The sequence below is a fragment of the Dermacentor andersoni genome, chromosome 1, assembly GCF_023375885.2.
Source record: "Dermacentor andersoni chromosome 1, qqDerAnde1_hic_scaffold, whole genome shotgun sequence".
Classification (NCBI taxonomy): domain Eukaryota; kingdom Metazoa; phylum Arthropoda; class Arachnida; order Ixodida; family Ixodidae; genus Dermacentor; species Dermacentor andersoni.
The window spans coordinates 266,220,219-266,239,297 of NC_092814.1; the positions used below are offsets into that span (position 1 = coordinate 266,220,219).

The 19,079-nt window shown below is 44.8% G+C and overlaps 1 protein-coding gene across 7 annotated transcripts in view; it reads left to right on the plus strand.

Moving 5' to 3' along the window:
* Positions 1-19,079, plus strand: part of LOC126548191 (uncharacterized) — a 159,225-nt gene that overhangs the window by 80,613 nt on the left and 59,533 nt on the right. For all 7 annotated transcript variants that reach the window (XM_055063106.1, XM_055063107.1, XM_055063102.1 and 4 more), the window contains one exon: positions 10,253-10,349. In XM_055063106.1, the coding sequence (XP_054919081.1) occupies positions 10,253-10,349 (97 nt within the window). The remainder of the gene's footprint in view (positions 1-10,252; positions 10,350-19,079) is intronic.

Consider the following 19,079-nt stretch of genomic DNA (forward strand, 5'->3'; position numbering starts at 1 on the left):
TGGCAGGGTTTCTCTAGCAGGAACTTCTGTCACATCCCCCTGTTGGGCTCCATGGTGGGTGGTCAGCATCGCGGCCGAAAACCCAACTGTACTCATGGAAAACGCTTTTCCTAAACTCCCTGATCGCCCTCAGAAACGAGGGCGCACCGAAGAGGTCTTTCAGTTTTTCGTGCGCCAAGTCCACAATTTTCCTCGTTTTCACGTGATTCACGCAGAAAAACCAGCTAAACAAGTGCGAACAATCTCCCCATTCCTTGTATCTAAGACCCTTACTGAAGTTTTTGGCCACGGTTATAAGGCGTCGAGGATGGCTAGCGGTGACCTCCTCTTGGAGCTCCGCGATCTGAAACAAATTGAGAAACTGCCTAAACTAGTATCATTTGGAGAGACCCAAGTAGTAGTAACCCCGCACCGCACGATGAATACCACCCGCAGCGTTGTCTCGGACGATGATTTGCTGGAGCTCACTGAGGCTGAACTCTTGGAGGGCTTCAGTGAACAAAATGTCATAAATGTCAAAAGAATCAAGATGAGGCGAGACGGTAAAGAAATTGCGACCAAACACCTAATACTCACCTTCAATTCAAGTGTCCTGCCCGAGTCAATCGAGGCCGGGTACATCAAGCTTCGTGTAAGACCGTATGTGCCAAATCCCTTGAGATGTTTCAAATGCCAACGTTTTGGCCACAGCTCGCAGAGCTGCCGAGGTTGCCAAACATGTGCGAAATGCAGTGCCCTTGAACAAGCCACTGAAGCATATAAGAACTCTCTACACTGTGTAAACTGTGATGGGGATCACGCCGCGTACTCGCGGTCGTGCCCCTCCTGGAAGAAGGAAAAAAAAATTGTAACCATAAAAGTAAAAGAGAATATATCGTTCAAAGAGGCACGAAGGCGGGTAGCATACCTGCCAAAGAAAAGCTTTGCCGAAGTGGCGCGTCAGAGGGCAGCGTCACAACGGCCTCCGGCGGCTGTCCGACCCACAAGTAGTGAGTCGGCAGTCACGCCATCTGCCCCCGCAGCGGTTGCAGCTAGCGCTGCTCCGTCAACCGAGGAGAAAGGACCATCGACGCCGCAGGTGGGCGCAGCCGAGGCTGCCTCAACCTCCCAGGTCCCTCCCAGAGCTGGCAACGGCCGGCGTAGCCAAATCCCTCAGGGAGCCCCATCGACCTCCGACCTGGTGGGCGCAGGGGTCTTGCCCTCCAAGGCGGGACTCCCTCTGAAATCTTCTCGCTCGCAAGAGCACGTGTCCGGCGCCTCACAAGAGGCAATGGACACAACACCTATCCTCAAGGCGCACCAAGCGCCTAAGGAGCGGCGAGGCTCCCTCGAACGCTCCAGAAAGGGCAAAACTCCCGTTACAGGGCCTCGAAAGGGCTCTGTAATTTAATCTCTGTAATTTTCATAATCACTACTTCTGTTTCTGTACACACAGCACCTATTAACTTCCAATATGGATGCACAAATAATTCAATGGAACGTCAGAGGTCTTCTCAGAAACCTTGATGATGTGCAGGAACTTATACAAAAACACAATCCAAAAGTGCTGTGTCTACAGGAAACACACTTAAAACCACAACACACAAACTTTCTCTGACCGTATGTCAAGTTTCGCAAAGATCGCGATGATGCTGTCGTGTCATCAGGCGGTGTTGCCATCTCTATTCATAAAAGTATTTCCTGTCAGTGTTTACAGCTACAAACGCCCCTTGAAGCAGTGGCGGTTCGAGCAGTTCTTCTAAATAAACTCGTCACCATTTGCTCGCTTTACGTACCCCCGCAGTACAAATTAAACAAACATGAATTTCAGTCATTTATAGACGAATTGCCAGAACCTTATGTTGTTCTTGGCGATTTCAATGCGCACAGCTGCCTGTGGGGCGACTCTCGTATAGACGCGCGAGGTCGTCTTGTTGAACTGTTCCTTTTTTCTTCTGGTGCGTGCTTGCTGAATAAAAAGGAACCCACATATTACTGTCTAGCAAACAGAACATTTTCTTCAATAGATCTTAGTATAGTTTCCCCGTCTATACTGCTTGAACTTGAATGGGAAGTTACGAAGAATCCTTACGGGAGCGACCACTTTCCCATACTGATAAGAACATCTAAAGAAAACGAATATCCTCCACAAGCTCCTAGGTGGAAGATAGACACAGCCGACTGGGACAAATTACGAACTCTCACAAGCATCTCATGGGCCGACATGTCTTTGTTAGGAATTGATGCTGCTGTGGAGTATCTTACATCATTCATAATAGATGCCGCATCAAAATGCATATCCGAAGTGAGTGGTCTGGCATGCAAATGACGTGTACCGTGGTGGAACAGCGAATGTAGGATCGCCCGTAAGAATCAGAACAAGGCGTGGGGGTTGCTACGCGCTTCTCCCACTGCAGAGAATCTTATGAACTTTAAAAAAGTAAAGTCCCAAGGCAGGCGAATCCGCTGACAGGCCAAAAGAGAAAGTTGGCACAAGTTTTTGTCGAGTATTAACTCATTCAGAGATGAGGCCAAAGCCTGGAACAGGGTGAATAGGATTAGAGGGCGGCAAACATATTCACTCCCTCTGGTAAATACACAGGGTGATACACTGCAAGACCAGGCAGACTCACTTGGGGAGTATTTTGAGAGCGTGTCAAGTTCAACAAATTATTCACAATCCTTCCTCAAATACAAACAAATAGAAGAATGTAAGCCTTTCATCAGAAAATGTCGTCAGAATCAACCATACAACCGTCCTTTTAGTATTGCGGAGTTTAGAGCTGCCTTGAGCGCATGTAAGAGCTCTGCACCTGGATCTGACAGAATAATGTATGAAATGACCAAAAACCTACACAATGACACACAAGTTACACTACTCGCACTTTTTAACAGTATTTGGGCTGTGGGATACCTTCCAACCGCATGGAAACAAGCCATTGTGGTCCCTGTTTTGAAACAAGGCAAAGACCCTTCCTCAGTGGCAAGTTACCGCCTGATAGCACTCACAAGTTGCCTTTGTAAGATATTTGAAAAAATGATTAATCGCAGTCTCATACATTACCTTGAACTGAACAACATGCTTGATCCCTATCAGTGTGGTTTCAGAGAAGGGCGCTCCACAACTGACCATCTTGTACGCATCGAAGGAAACATCCGTGACGCATTTGTACACAAACAGTTTTTCCTATCCATATTCCTCGATATGGAGAAAGCATACGACACGACGTGGCGCTACGGAATCTTAAGAGACTTGGCAGAAATGGGCATTCATGGTAATATGCTAAGCCTCATAGAAAGCTATTTGTCCAGTCGCACATTCCGTGTAAAAGTCGGCAATGTACTTTCACGTCCCTTTACACAAGAAACTGGTGTACCCCAGGGAGGCGTGCTTAGCTGCACACTCTTTATAGTGAAGATGAACACGCTTCGTGCTTCATTACCACCGGCCATTTTTTACTCTATCTATGTTGACGACATTCAAATAGCTTTTAAATCCTGTAACCTCGCAGCGTGCGAGAGACAGGTACAGCATGGCTTGAACAAAGTATCAAAATGGGCAGAGAAAAACGGATTTAAAATCAATCCTCACAAAAGTTCTTGTGTTCTTTTTAAATGAAAGAGAGGCCTGGTCCCGGATCCTTGCTTAGAACTGTGTGGACAACAAATTCCTATCAACAAAGAGCACAAATTCCTAGGTATTATACTTGACGATAGACTCACTTTCATTCCACACATCAAATATCTGAAAGAAAAATGTCTAAAAACAATGAACTTAATGAAACTTCTATCCAAGACTACGTGGGGTAGTGACAGAAAGTGTCTAATGAATCTCTACAAGAGCCTAATACAGTCACGATTGGATTATGGGGCCGTAGTGTATAACTCTGCCGCCCCGAGCGCGCTAAGGATGCTGGATCCTGTCCATCATCTAGGTATCCGACTAGCCACTGGTGCTTTCAGAACAAGCCCGATCGAAAGCCTATATGCCGAATCGAACGAGTGGCCGCTCCACTTACAGAGATCATAGGTCAGCTTTACTTATTTCCTTAAAGTGCATTCCATTCCTGAACACCCATGTTTTAATACCATTACCGATATGACGTATGCTACACTTTTCCGCAACCGTCCGTCTATAAGACAGCCTTTCTCACTGCGTGTGAAGGAGCTTAGCGATGAAATGCATGTCCCACTCCTGGAGCACCGCTTAATGCGCCCAACCAAGCTATTACCTCCTTGGGACTGGCAGGTCACAGAATGTGACGTATCCTTTCTAAAAGTTTCAAAGCATGCTCCAGAGGTAGAAATTCGAATGCATTTCCTAGAACTTCAGTACAAACACTCATGCACAGAGTTCTACACAGACGCTTCCAAGTCACATGCCAGAGTATCCTATGCAGCCGTCGGTCCATCTTTTTCGGAATCCGATGTACTACATCCAGAAACAAGTATCTTTATGGCAGAGGCCTACACTATATTGTCGGCTGTAAAGTATATAAAGAAAGCAAAACTCCAAAAAGCCGTTATATATACAGACTCCCTAAGTGTGGTGAAGGCCTTAATGTCACCCTATAAACATAAAAATCCTGTACTTACTGAGGTCTATTCCGACATGTGCAAAGCTTATCTATCTAACCAGCAAATCATCATATGCTGGGTACCCGGCCACAGGGGAATCGAAGGTAACGTTTTGGCAGACCAGATGGCTACGTCAATTGCACTCCCTGCTGTTAATAATACTGCTTTGGTGCCTCTCACAGATCTGAAACCTTACATACGAAAGAAACTGCGAAGCCACTGGCAACGCATGTGGGACGCAGAGATAAATAATAAACTGCACATTATAAAGCCACAGTTAGGTTTTTGGCCCTCCCCAACAAAATCTCGGCGAACAGATGTCCTATTCTGTCGCCTCAGAATAGGACACACATTTGGCACCCATAATTATCTGCTTACTGGAAGTGAACCTCCAATCTGTGGTAGATGCGGTGAGAGGCTTACCGTCCTCCATGTGCTCCTGGAGTGTCGGGAAGCCGAAACGGAGAGAAACATTTTCCGCTTGCTTACAAACATCACATCCCTCTACACCCGGCTATGTTTCTTGGTAAGGAACTGCTCTTTGACACCAAGACGGTCCTCAGCTTTTAAATGATGTCGTACTACACGTTATATGTCCAATAAATTCGTAGGGCATCCTCGCTCCAGAGGATGCCACTGCGATAACAGTTTTGCATAGCACATGCCTCCAGGCCCTTGTTTTTCAAGGGCTCTAAGGAGGCAGTACTGCTCTAGCATATCTTATAACCCTATATATTTTTACGCATCTTATCATTCTATTTAAACGCATCTTAATGTTCATAGTACACGTCATAAGTCATCGCCATAATCTTATTATACAGATTTTGCGCACTTTAGCGCGACCATTTTTAAGGCCCCTCTACAGCCACGTCACACCAACTTCATCGAACTCATGATTTCACTACAAACTCATTAACACGGACATGGCGCTCTTTGGCCATACTTTGCCCTTGCGCCATAAAACATCAAACGTTCATTCATTCATTCAGAAAAAGAAAAAAGACTTAGCGCTGGCTGTGCGGTGCCATTTTACTCATTAATGGCAGCAAGGGTGCTAATGGCGTATGCAGCGAGACAACTCCTTGCTCATGGACGGGCGAATTTAATTGTGCTAGAGGAATTCAGACACGATTTTCTTTTAAACTAAGTGTTTTCTTGGCACAAAACATGCGGTGCATGGTTTCTAAAATAGTATTTTAACAGCCCATGTTGATGATATCTCTGGTTCTACTTATCCTATCGCAATATTTTCTTTTTGTGAGAAAGGTAGGCAATTACAGAGTTCAGTAGGCCTATTATATGAACAAATAACAGAGAAATTTTCAAAATATAGTAATTTGTCCTTGGGGTTGCTATGGGTTTCTTGCTTTAAAAATTTGACATGCGATAATTTTGGCTCAGGTAAGCCTAGAGCATTCATTCTTCTAGCCTTGCAAGCTCTGATTATTCAGGATAATTTTTGTATGTCAGCCTTTATTACACCGCATATAGTTTAGTACATATTTATTTCCAAGCAAATTATGCATAAAACTTAATTATTTTAATGTCTTGAAAATTGTTTACTCTGCAAGAAAACAATGTATATTTTAAATTAGCGCATTGAAATACATAAACTCATCAAGCCTTTATTGAAATCTACTGTTCTTTTTTTAATAAAAGCAAAAGCAAAGAAGAGCGTCTCAGCCTTTGCAAAGTTTACACACCATTGATTTCTGTGAGCAAGTGCAGATCATTATTAAGAGCTGGCTCAAGAAAATAAAAGTGTCGTTTGATGACAATTGCAGAGACACCTTTTTGAATAACTTGAACCATTTCGGTACGTTTCACTAAGGTGCGCTTAATGGAAGTGAAATATACAGTGGGGGGGGCATTATAAGAGTGAACACCTAGTTGGGGACACTTGAAATTTTGTACGTAGGTTTCACTGCACATCCGCTGTTGAAGCTGATGGTCACGTTTATAGTGTGGGGAAGAAATGAAAGAAGTGCAGGCAGAAGTTGGTGGTACGTTCCAGATTGTGCACTTGTGTTTTGCTGGGTCCTCCATATTGTGTTAGTCACTGATGTGTCAAGTACACTTTGGTAATTTCACGTACAATAGAATTTTGTTTATTCAACTCCGGATAATTAGATCTTTCACTTAACAAGATCTCTACTGAAGGTCTCAGCCTATACATTTCTATGGGTCAAAATTTTTGTGATTTCAATTCTGAAATTGGCCATTACCAAATAGTTCTAAATTGGCTGGGCAGCATGAACCTGTCTGACCCAGTGACCCCAATCATGACTACAATAGCTGCGGTGTCAATATTGGTGGTGCTAGAATATTGGGAATGCATCAAAGAAACATTATCTCCTGCTGAAAACGCCTATTTCTGGCCTGCCTAAGTGGATATTTAAGCAAGAATGGCAGCTTACAATGAATGATTGTACTTATTTACCCAGTTCTTATGTGTACCGTTGTGTGTTTTTTTTTTTTTTTTTTTCAGAAAGTTGGTCTAAAAACTTCCTGTGCCATGTAGTCAAATACAAAACCAAAACAGTGTTAGCGGTATTCATAACAGCCTACCATCAGAACCAGTGTCATTGCCATTGTCATTACACTATTACAACAACATTTAGGATGGTGACTGGTACATTCTAATGGCAGCAACACATCACTTTCCTTCTTTGATTACAAAAGCTCCTTCAATAGAGAAGTTCTTTTAGGAATGTCCGAATATTTGAAATTTAGAATACAAACCGACTGCTTGATTTGTATTCAGTTTGAAAATTTACTATTCGAAATTGTAAAATATTTGTTTCAATTTAAATATGAGGGGTAACAACACTTACTGAAGTAAGACGGAGAGAGATTGATGCAAGTGAGCATTCTTCAAAATGATTGCTCCGAATTATTCTGCTGCAGAAGAGCCGTGGTTGTCACACAGAGGCACTAGTTCCTGAGCAAACATATGGGCCAGATAATTTCTGCTCAATAATTCAAGAAGAATGCCTCACTTTTAGGTAGCTGGTATACAAATTAGTTGTCCTGATTTATTCTTTGCCTAGTCTCATCATGTTTACATCTCTCCATGTGTGGCGTTGTGGTACTACACATTGGCTGTACCCTTGTTTATATTACACTCGTAGATAACTGAAAGCACTTCTTTCTCATGAAGCTCCTCAGTTGACAGGATGTCCAGTTAAAATTGTATATTAGCCTCATTCTTTTACCAAATGGACTGACTGCACAGAAACATCAAAATTTACTTTGCTTATGAAAAAAATATTTGGTATTTGAAGGTCATTTTTTTCAAATGTTTGTATTGGATTTTATTTGGAAATTTTATTATTCAAACACCCCTAGTTATTTTACATAGCATCAACAAAACTGTGTCACATCTTTCAGCATTCTGGAGAATTGCATGCATTACAGGATGCACTAGCAAAGTCGTTAGTTAAGGCATGTGCAATCATCACATTTGCGATAGCTGCGAAGTCATTTTATAAGTGTGGAATATTAAGTACATAATGGACTATATGGAAGACACGTGGTCCACAGGCAGTATTAAGTACTGTCTTAGGGTGATGACAATGGGCATTAAGCGTAAGTAAATTTTAATTCTGGGAAAGTAAACTTTTGTTTCATCATTTTATGATGTCCAGAATATGAGACATACCATATTTTTCTTTATAAAAGCCACCACCCAAGCCCTCCGTACACACGGTTAACCAGAGAAGCTGAAACATGCGGCCCTGGTGTTTATCACTGGGTTAATCCCTATGGTTCATTAAACGACTGCTTGGTAGGCTGCTGGATCCTCGGTATGCAGTTGTTGCTTGTGCTTAGCTGCATGAGCATGTTCTTGTGCCGGCACGGCATAGACAAGCTCGTTCCTGGTTCTACTTGCGACATTGCTGATTGAAAGCTGCCTGCTCCTCAGGAGTACGTATGATGTGTGGCCTACCCATTTTGGAGCCGGAGAGAAACTGCTGCATGCGCTCTCAGCTGCGGCGGAGAGCAACAACTTCACTACTGGCGCAGCCAATCCCGCACATCTCTTTATTTTTTTTTTCCCCGCATGCACATGGGGTTGTGCCAGAGAAGTTTTCAGCGTACAGGCGACAGGCAGACAGACGGACAAATTGGCTAGCCATATACAGCTTCGCTGTAAAAAATTTGTGTTCGTCAGATTGCATTAAGAAGTTTAACGCTGTTTCTATGTTAATTTTCTACTTTAATGCAATAAAGGCTGGGTGCACATTCGATTCAGGGTCATGTTGTATTCAGGTAAATACTGTCAAATGAAAAAGTGCTGTGTCTGGGTGGTTTGTTCTGCCTCTTTTTTAAATTTTATTTGCCAGGTAATTGATCAGTTTTGTCAAATTGGGTCTGCTGGACAGGTATATATCAGTTTTGTCAGTCTCGTCAAGGTCAAATTAAAGTTGACTCTCGTGTTTATATTCAAGCAGCAATTGCTGCAAAATGATGAATTGGGGCATGGCCTGCTGGCATGTACCAAGGAGTTCAAGAAAGTGTCACGTGGTACTTTTTGCTCCCCTGTAAGAAGCGAGGACATTCAGTGATCTGGGACACAAATCACTTGTTTCCTTTCATATTGGCCTGCCATGTACCATGTACAGCTTTTCCTAAATGACTATATAGACCCAGTGCTTGCAGGTACTGGATGCACTTTCCCATAAGCTCCTGTAAACCACAATATCGATTAAGTCAATGCTTACTTTGCTACGTTTAATATGTAGAATTGTTGATATATCACTTTCATTTTTTTGTTTGCAGCTCTTTTGGAATCCATAGTGATCATCTTAGATTTTATTTAAAAGTATTAGGTAACCGAACTGTTTTCTTGCAGCTTACTAAAGATAGGGTCTGCATAGATCATGGATGCATAGCTAAAGGCATGCAAGTGCTATTTAGCTGCTTGCACGATACTGAAAGTACTGAAACAACTCATTGCATGCAGATTTCAGTTTTGTGCTCAGCTGCTTGTCGGTTTGACCTAATCACTCAGTAGCCTGCCACATTTAGTTGGTTTTTTTTGGTATGGCATGGGCTTCCAGTCTGTTTTATCTGTTCCTTTAAAAGATTTCCATAGTGCTGGATCACAAACGATACTTGGGCAGAAATTATTAATGTGCAGAAATAAAGCAAAACCAAACGTGCACAGAAAAGCAAAACAGAATACTACATTATTCACTGCAGTGAACTTTCAATCTACTAGAGACAGTTCTGGTGATCGCAATGTAGAAACAGTATTGACAAGTTTAATAATTTTTGCACACCATCTGGAAATGTTCGCTGCATCAGCAACTCTTTCCTCAGCTAGCATTGTCTGTAAGGCACCATGCACTGTTACAGCACTACCTTGACAGCAGGTGCATAGATTCACAGCAATATGATGGCCCCTACACTACAGTCAAGAACATTGGTGCAGGTGTATGCCTTTGCACTTAGAATCATGGGCTTGGGTGTAGTGCACCGTGAACATGTTTAAAGGAGGATTAGCTCGCATAGCTCACAGAGAGACAAGCAGCAATGCATGGCTTAGATAAAAATTTGTTTTGTGCACTGAATGACTGGAAAGTGCTTCCATTTCTCATGGTTTATGCTTTTGCTTTGCTGTGCTCTGTTTGCCTATGATAACTTGATTTCTGACATTTAACAATCAGAAATGACCAATGTTTCTGTGCAGGCTGGAAGAAGTGATGAGGCAGAATTCTGCAGAAATGGAAAGTGAACTCGAGAGGCAATTGCAGCAGCAGTATGAGGACCTTTCCAATAAATGCCAGGTATGGTATTTATTTGAGCAGCTTCTAACATGATTTTTTTTGGGTGCTCATTTGTTCTTCGTGCATTTGTACACGGTTCATGTATACCTATATGTTTTAAGTGTTGTTACAAGATGAAACCATCTTCGGATGTCATGCCGCACGTAAGGTTGCATGATGATAAAACTATTGGAGTTTTAATGAAAAACATGAACATTCAGCTGCACCTGTGTATGTTTCAACTGGTGCAGAAGCGACGAAGGCTCAGTGCACAAGTGTCTGTAATACATACGAAGCATGGACCTCGTAGGCAAAGTGGTGTACATATGTTGCATGAACACTTATGCACAGCAGTACAGTAACAGCCATGAGGAGTCGGGATACGAATTTTGTGGTGCTTAGTTGGATGTCTGCAGTACACCTCTGTGTTCCATGGAATACCGTGCTGTTCAAAAGGGGAAGCCATCCTCGGGTGTGGGATCAGGCATCACGTGGTGATAAAGTTGCATGCTGAAAGACTCTTGAGGCTTTAACTTCAAACGTGAATATAATGTTGCACTTCAATATCCGCATACTTTTTGGGTGGCACGGGAGCGACTGAAAACACACGGTGTGTAGCTGTGTATAAGGCAGTAATGAGAAGTGAAGTGTGTGCCGGTTATCGACTGTGATTACAGATTATCGACTGCGATTACAACCTAAAAGGAGACGCATGTTTGTATACCATATCCATACTGCATTGTGCAGTCTCAGAGGTGTGCACACGTGAAAAAAAAGAGTGCAGCTTATCCGCGAATAATTTTTTTTCTGAGATATTTAGGCTCAAATTTACCTTTTCATGGATGTATGCAACACACCAGAAAAAAAAATTTGTTTCTTGCCGAGTTTTGATATTCAATGCAAATTTTCTGGCTAAATCTCTTCGGCCAACACTGAGTAACGGGCAGCAGGTGTCATTCATTGGTTTAGGGCAGCAACAAGGACGAGGAATCTTCAGTTTGGCACACAACTTACCTTCTTTTGAAAGCACAGTTAGAGGAGACAGACTGATGCAACATCTCCGGCTGCAGCAGTATCATTCACGTTATGTAAGACAAATTAAATGTACACCTATGGTTCACATATAATGAGAGCTGTCTCCCCCAGGCATGGTGAAAAAACAGTCCACAGATAGCATGCCTTGCTGTGAACATCTCAGCCAAATTATGCAGTTGTGCGTAGTGCATGCAGCTTGCAAGTGGAGCACGAAGTCACCTTTTTCTCAAACACTCATTTCAACAGAATCCTGCTCCTCACTATTTTCAGGCTGCTTTAATTTGTAATATAGCAGAAATTCATAATCTAGCAGATTCCTATATACGGCTGCTATTGCTGAATAGCTGACATCAATCAAGAAGGGTGTTTGCATCAGTACACTTCTTCCTACCATTACTGGGTATATATATTGACACTGTTGAATAAACAGGCTGAAGTAAGCAAAAATTTGCTTTCAAATTTTTATAGGAATTATGTACTTCCAGAAGAAGCCGTCTAACATCAGCTCATGCTCTGCTGCGGCTGCCCACGTAGCAATTAAACTTTGGCCTCCCTGCAGCAATGTCATAGCCATCAAGTCTTGCTAATTTTGACTAGTTTTGAACCCTCAACTAGCCTTGTACCACACGAAACTTAAAGTTGGACCACATGTACACTTGCCAGCATGTGCTCACTCTTGGTTGCTCCTAATTGGATGCCTTGGCAGACTTCACTTCGTATTGAGCTATTTATAGCGCTTAAAAATGGGCAAGTTGGATGTGGCTACTATCTATCAGTCAAGCTGGTGCAGGACTAAGCCAGTCCGCACCGCGTAGCACGGCCAGACTGGAGCATATGAGCGCAAGCGTGCACTCAAGCCCTGTCGTGCACAAAAACACTGTGCGAACGCACTACAGTTGCATGTAGCTGCAGTCTGCTATGTAGCATAGATACCGCAGCCACCGTGGGATGCCATGATGAATCCACTGGCTGAGTGCACTGCGGCTCGCTGAGGACAACCGCGTTTGGCTACATTTGGGCACCAAAATTTGAAGTAGTGGCATCTACGTGAACATCCAAAATCAAATTTGAACTGCGTGCCACGGCGACGTTCAGTAGACAGAACATTGTAAGTGTGCGCTGCTCCAATGTGGCCTTCGCTGTGCAAGGCATTGAAGACGAAACAGGAGCACAGTGAATGGGATCATACGTGACCTCTGATTGCCAGTAACTCCACTTCTTCTGAATGCATTGAAGTACTTTTGGGCGGCAAAGTATTTCTGAACGGGTATACTTTAACTTCAAATGCATTTCTCGACTTATACAAAAAGTGGTTCAGGGCCCCTTTGAAGGGCCCCTCACCACATCTGGCCATTTTGAACTGCCCAGCGCAGTGCATACAATGCGTGCTAACGATCGTGCCTGCAAAGTGTTGCGAAAAGAGCTGGAATTCCAAACCAAACGCCCTGCGCCCTTCTCCTTGCGGGCGCTGCACTCCCAGCCAGAGAGTCAACGGCAGTCGCACAAGTGCGCCTATATATATCGCCGTGTTGTGGTGTTACTCACAGTGGCATGTGACTTCAAGGCAACAGCACTTACTTGTTTGATCTGTTGCTTCAATAGATGAACTAAAGTTTAGAGAAATAATAAAACCTACAAACCAAACGTCTCCGTGTCTTTGTTTTACTTCGTGCCGTAGCAAGAGAGATATACTTTCGTTTTGTCTGCTTGTTCCCATGTTGTCGAGTCGTGTGTGCAGTCAGCGAAACGTTGACATTCTACCATGTTCCAGCGCACGATCATGCTCTGTGATCCGCTTGCGTCTTCCTCAGTGTTTGTGTAGCTCTGACTTATACCGCTAGCCAGGTGTTCTCGTGTACAGCATGCAAAATTGTGTGCTGTGCGAAATGAGACAAACACAATGGCTCGAGCACAAGACCATCAGCAGAGTGCCCCACTCAGCAAAAAAGCAAGAAAAAGAAAAGGTGGTGGGGTCCTTGTATTATGTGTGACGTCCTCCAACTCCAGCATGTGCGAACACAGGGAAAAAATTTCGCTTGCGCATGAAAGATGAGGGCAAGTGGAGAGAGTGTCTTTGTTGGCAGTGACGCTCGCCACCTGAAATCATGGGTTCATGTCACTTGAAATATTTCTACCTCTGCTATTAATGAAACAATTTGAAAAATTCTTGCTGTAGAACACTCCCCACAGAGCATGTAACACCTTCCAGCATATAACCAATATTTCCTATGTGGCCTGCTGAAGTGCTCTTTAAAGCAGAGAGTTGGACTAGCTGGAATTTAGACAAAAAAATGTCCCAGCACAAAAGGAAAATTAGAGGTGCAGACAAAAGGACGACAGTTTCTTAGTATATTGTCGCAGTCCTGTCGCACACTCTCGGCACACCCGAGAATACAGAACGCAGTCTTCTTCTATTGAGCCTGCTTATACTCTCGAGCAGATCGTCTTTGTCGTCACCATCGTGGCTCGATGCAGACAGGGCCTCCCTCCAGAGCGAACATCGCCCGATGCGTGGCAAATAGTAGTCAGTGCACAAATACAGGCTATACATGTCGCTCTGAGAGATAAGACTTCATGCGCACCACGTGAATAGTTTCAGGCGCATGCTGGTGGTGCTTCAAGCAAGATGGGGTGTCAGCACTGACTTCGTAGGTGATGTCGCTAAGGCAGTGCAGAACTTTATACAGTCCAAGTGCCACGGTAGAAGTTCCTCGGAGAGGCCACGGCTGCTAATAGGTCTCCATACCCAAATGCTGTCGCTGGGTTGATAAACAACAGATTTGTAGTTGAGGTTGTATCGACGGTCGTCATGGTCTTGCTGGCTGGTTATTCGGACACGCGCAAGCTGTCGGGCTTCCTCGGCGTGCTCTGCAAAATTGGCAGCGTCAGCCTCTGTATCTCTACAAGCATAGGGCAGCATAGCCTCGAGCATCGTCGTTACTTCTCAACCGTGGAGAAGACTGAACGGCTTGCCATATTATACGCAGAATTTTGTCGTAATTCCTGTGCACCACGTCGACGTACATAAAGAGCATGTTAGCGAAGGTCTTGTTGAGTCAGCGAGGGTCTTGTTCTGTAAGCCCATTCGTTTGAGGATGGTATGCTGTTGTCCTCCTATGGGCCATGCTGCTGAGCGTGAGCATTCTTCTTAAAATCTCTGCTGTGAAAGTGGTTCCTCTGTCTGTTATGACGACAGCTGGAGCACCATGTCTTAGGATGATGTTCTCAATAAAAGATTGCGCCACCTCAGCTGCCGCGCCACTCGGAAGTGCCTTGGTTTCAGTGTACCTGGTGAGGTAGTCTGTCGCGACTATGACCCATTTATTTCCGCTGGCAGATGTCGGAAACGGACCGAGAAGGTCTATTCCAATTTGGGCACGCGGTGACTCCGGCACTGCAATAAGGTGTAAGGGCCCGGCGGGTTTAGTGGGTGGTACTTTGCATCGCTCACAGTCAAGACAAGTCCTGACGTAACACAATCACCTCTGCTGCAAGCTTTGGCCAGTCGTATTTGCATCTGATTTGTGCCAGTGTCTGTTTGCAGCCGAGGTGGCTTTGTCATGGCATGCCTGCAGGATTTCTTTGCTGTGAGTATATGGGACGACTAACAGGTAGCTGTGCCCTGTCGAAGAATAGTTCTTGTTATAGAGGATGCCGTTGTGCAAGCAGAACGATGATAGTCTCTTTAAAAACACTTTTGACACCTTTGTAGTTCGGCCTTCCAAAAAATCGAGTGACTGGAGCTCTTGATCCTCTTGTTGACGAGAGATGGTGGCAGCATCAACAACTGCTAAAAGGCCTGCGTATTCATCGTCGTCAGAGCCTGGTGATTCAATTGGTGATCTTGAGAGGCAGTCGGCATCCAAATGCTGCTTCCCCGATTTATGGACCACTGTCATGTCGTACTCTTGGAGTAGCAGGCTCCAGCATGCCAAACATCCAGAGGGGTCTTTCATGTTTGTCAACCAGCGAAGTGAGTGATGGTTGCTCACTACTTCGAAGGAGCAACCTTATAAGAATGGGCAAAACTTACTGACTGCCCATACTACAGCCAGGCATTCCTTCTCTGTAGTGGAATAGTTGGACTCCGCACGTGATATGGTGCTGATTGCGTAAGCAATGACTCGCTCGGCGTCTTGCCACTGAACGAGCACGGCGCCTAGGCCCACGTTGCTGGCATCTGTGTGAATTGATGTCGGTGCATCTTCATCGAAGTGAGCGAGTACAGACGGGGTTTGTAGGCGCTGCCATAACTCGTCGTATGCTGCTTCGTGCTCCTCTCCCCTTATAAATATGATACCTTCTCTTGTTAGATTGGTGAGTGGAGAGGCAGCACACACAAAACCCTTGATAAAACGCTGTAATAGGCACAGAGGCCCAGGAAGCACCGCACGGCTTTCTTGTCCTTGGGCCTTGCAAACTTCATGACGGTAGCAATTTTATTGGGATCAGGTCTAACACCGTCATGACTGACCACATGACCCAAGAACTGAAGTTCTTCAAAGCCAAAGTGGCATTTCTTTTCTTTCAAAGAGAGTATGGCTTGAATGGAGAGGAGCTGCTTAAAAGATGTTCGACTGTGGCCAAAAAAAACAATTATGTCGTCCAACTATACCAAGCAAGTCTTCCAGTTGAGGCCAGACAGGACAGTATTCATTAGTTGCTGAAACGTAATCTGGGCTGAGCGCGAACCGAAGGGGAGAACCTTGAATTCGTACAGCCCATCTGGCGTCACGAAAGCAGTCTTATCTCGATCACGTTCATCGATTTCGATTTGCCAGTACCCACTTTTTAGATCCATTAATGAGAAGAAACGTGCATGCCGTAGCCTGTTGAATCATCTAAGCGTGGCAGCGGATAGACGTCTTTCTTTGTAACATGGTTTAGCTTGCGGTAATCAATATAAAAGCGCAAGCTACCATCCTTCCTTTTTACGAGCATCACTGGCAGTGCCCAAGGGCTTTTTGACGACTAGATGACATCATCCTCTAACATTTTCTGGACCTGCTGTTGTATTGCCTCGCATTCTTTCTGAGCCACACAGTACAGATTTTGTCGAATGGGTCTTGCAGTCTCCTCCATGATTATGCAGTGCTTAATCAGTGGTGCTTTGCCAACTCGAGACATGGAGGAGAAACAGTCCTCAGATTGGTCAAGCAGTTCGAGAAGCTTTCGTCTATCTTTCGGTGGTAAACTTGGACCAACGTCGACGACGGGTACATGTCGGGCCATATCAGCTATTGCTTCCTCTTGAGCAGCAAAACAGTGTTGAGCGTTGTTGATTTCGTCAAGGTATGCTACCGCGGTGCCTTTGCTTATGTGCTGGCTTTCTTTGGTGAAATTTGTCAGCAGCACATCAGCACGTCCCTCTGTTAAGCTGACAATGCCACGAGCGATGGCAATTCCTTGACACAGCAGAAGTGCCGTTATTTGTTCGGCTACTCCGTCTTCATTGTATTGTGCGTTCCAAATAACTGGAACAAGACTGCATGGTAGGGGCGGTATAAAGACGTCGTCAGAGGCACGTAAAGAACTATGTTCTGGTTCTGCACCATGGGTCGTCGTGTCTTCAAAGGGCCCCTTACCAGGTCTGGCCATTTTGAGCTGACAAGAGCAGAGCATACAATGCACGCTAACATTCGTGTTTGCAAAGAATTACATTACTACGCACTGTGGAAAAAATGAAATTTCAATCTGAACACCGTCTTCCCTTTCCCTCGCTGTGGCTGCACTCCAAGCCAAACGATGACGTGCTGGTGTCCCTGCGCCTACGTACTCTGGTCCGCAGTGTGACATCGCTCATGGTGACACGTGACTTTGAGAATAAAGGCAACATCTTTTATTTCTGTGGTCTGTTGCTTGAATTGACGAATTGAAGTTAAGAGAAGTAATAAAACACACAGACGGAATGTCCGTGTGTTTTTGTTTTACTTCACTCCGAAGCAAGAGATGTACTTCCGTTTCATCTACTTGTTCCCACGGTCGTGAAGTCACGTGCGCAGGTACCGAAACTATGCCATTTTCTACCGTGTTCTAACACATGATCATACTCTGCGATCCGCTTGTTCTGCCTCTAACACATGATCAAACTCTGCGATCCGCTTGTTCCGCCTCAGTATTCGTGTAGCACTGAATTATACCACTAGTCATGTGTCCTTGTGCACAGCGCTCAAAATCGTGCACTGCGCAATACTAGACAATCACAACACTCGTGCGCAACGCCGTCAGCAAAAATGCGCAGCACTGCAAAAAAAAAAAAAAAAAGCGAGGATAAAAAAAAAATGAAGGCGGGGCCCATGACGTACGCGTCACGCAATCGTTGAGGTCCAGTATGGGAGAACGCAGGGAAAGGATTTCGCTTGCGGAGCCTAGACGGGGCGAGTGGAGAGAGTGTCTCGCTATGCAGTAGGGCTTGCCTCTTGAAATCATGGGTTCGCGGCATTGAAATATTTCTATCTTGGCTATTAATGAGCCGATTGAAAAATTTTTTTCGGCAGAATGCTCCCTAGAGTACATGTAACAACTTTCAGTGTATAACCAAAATTTGCTATGGGGCCTGGTGAGGGGCCTTTAATAGCGGAAAAAGTGACCAAGCCGTCACGTATGTTGACCACAGTGCCATATTCCCGCAAGAAGTCCATGCCTAGTATGAGCTGTTTGCAACACTGTTGTAAAATTACAAAGGTAGCGACAAAAACTATATGCCCGATCTTGAGACTTGTTGTACATTTGCCTGTAGGCGTCATCAGCTGACCTCCGGCATTTCGAATAGAAGGACCCTTCCACACGATTTAACCTTCTTAAGTTGGTTTGCCAAGGGCTCATCTCACTCATTATAGAAAAGTCGGTGCCAGTGTCAACTAAGGCGATTACTTGTGTCCATCAACGATTACAGGGAAGTCGGCATTCACAATTTTGTCGGCATTCACTCTGATAGGTCGTCGATCTGTGGCGTTCTTGGCAATACTGGAGGCTTTTTGGCAATCTGATTACCTGCAACCTCCCCCCCCCCCCCGGAGATCACTGCTTTCAGTTTTCCTGCAGTGGGCTGAGAGACCTCCTTCCCACCCCGTCGCCAAAACTGCAGCATTTCAGTGATGAAAACTGTCTTAGAGACGGCGACCGTGACTGGATATCAGAGGAGTTCACTTGCCGTCCTGTAAAGTTGTCGCCAAAGGGCCACGGCTTTGATCAAGCTGACGGCACATAGCGGCAGGTAAATTTCCTTGGTAGCCAGCCTGATGATGAGGGCAGAAGCAGAAAATGTGCCCTGGTTTTCCACAATTTTAGCACAATGGTTGGCGATCAGCGGTGCGCCATATATAGGCCCTGTGAACCTGTTGGGGCCGCCGAAAAGGCTCTCATTGGACCCAGGCTGTGACAGGTGGGCGGTGGCGGTGGCGGTACTGTTGCGTCGGTATTGCAGACAGTGGACGCCAGACAGCGTCCGCATAGCTGTAAGCGATGTAGCCGTAAGCTCGAAGCATGGCTCAAGGCCTGGTTCGGGAGGTTGAAAGGCTTTTCGGAGTTCTTGGTGCACAACTTCAGTAACGGAGGCGACTGTGAACTCTTTCAGTGTCGTGTGCTTTGCAATTGCAGTCTCCGCACGCATAATCTCCCTTATCAATTGGCGCAAAGAATTTACGTCGGTGGCCACTAATACTGTGGCTCCTGCAGGTGCTCCACTAGCGTGCTGCTCATATTGCTGGTGACATT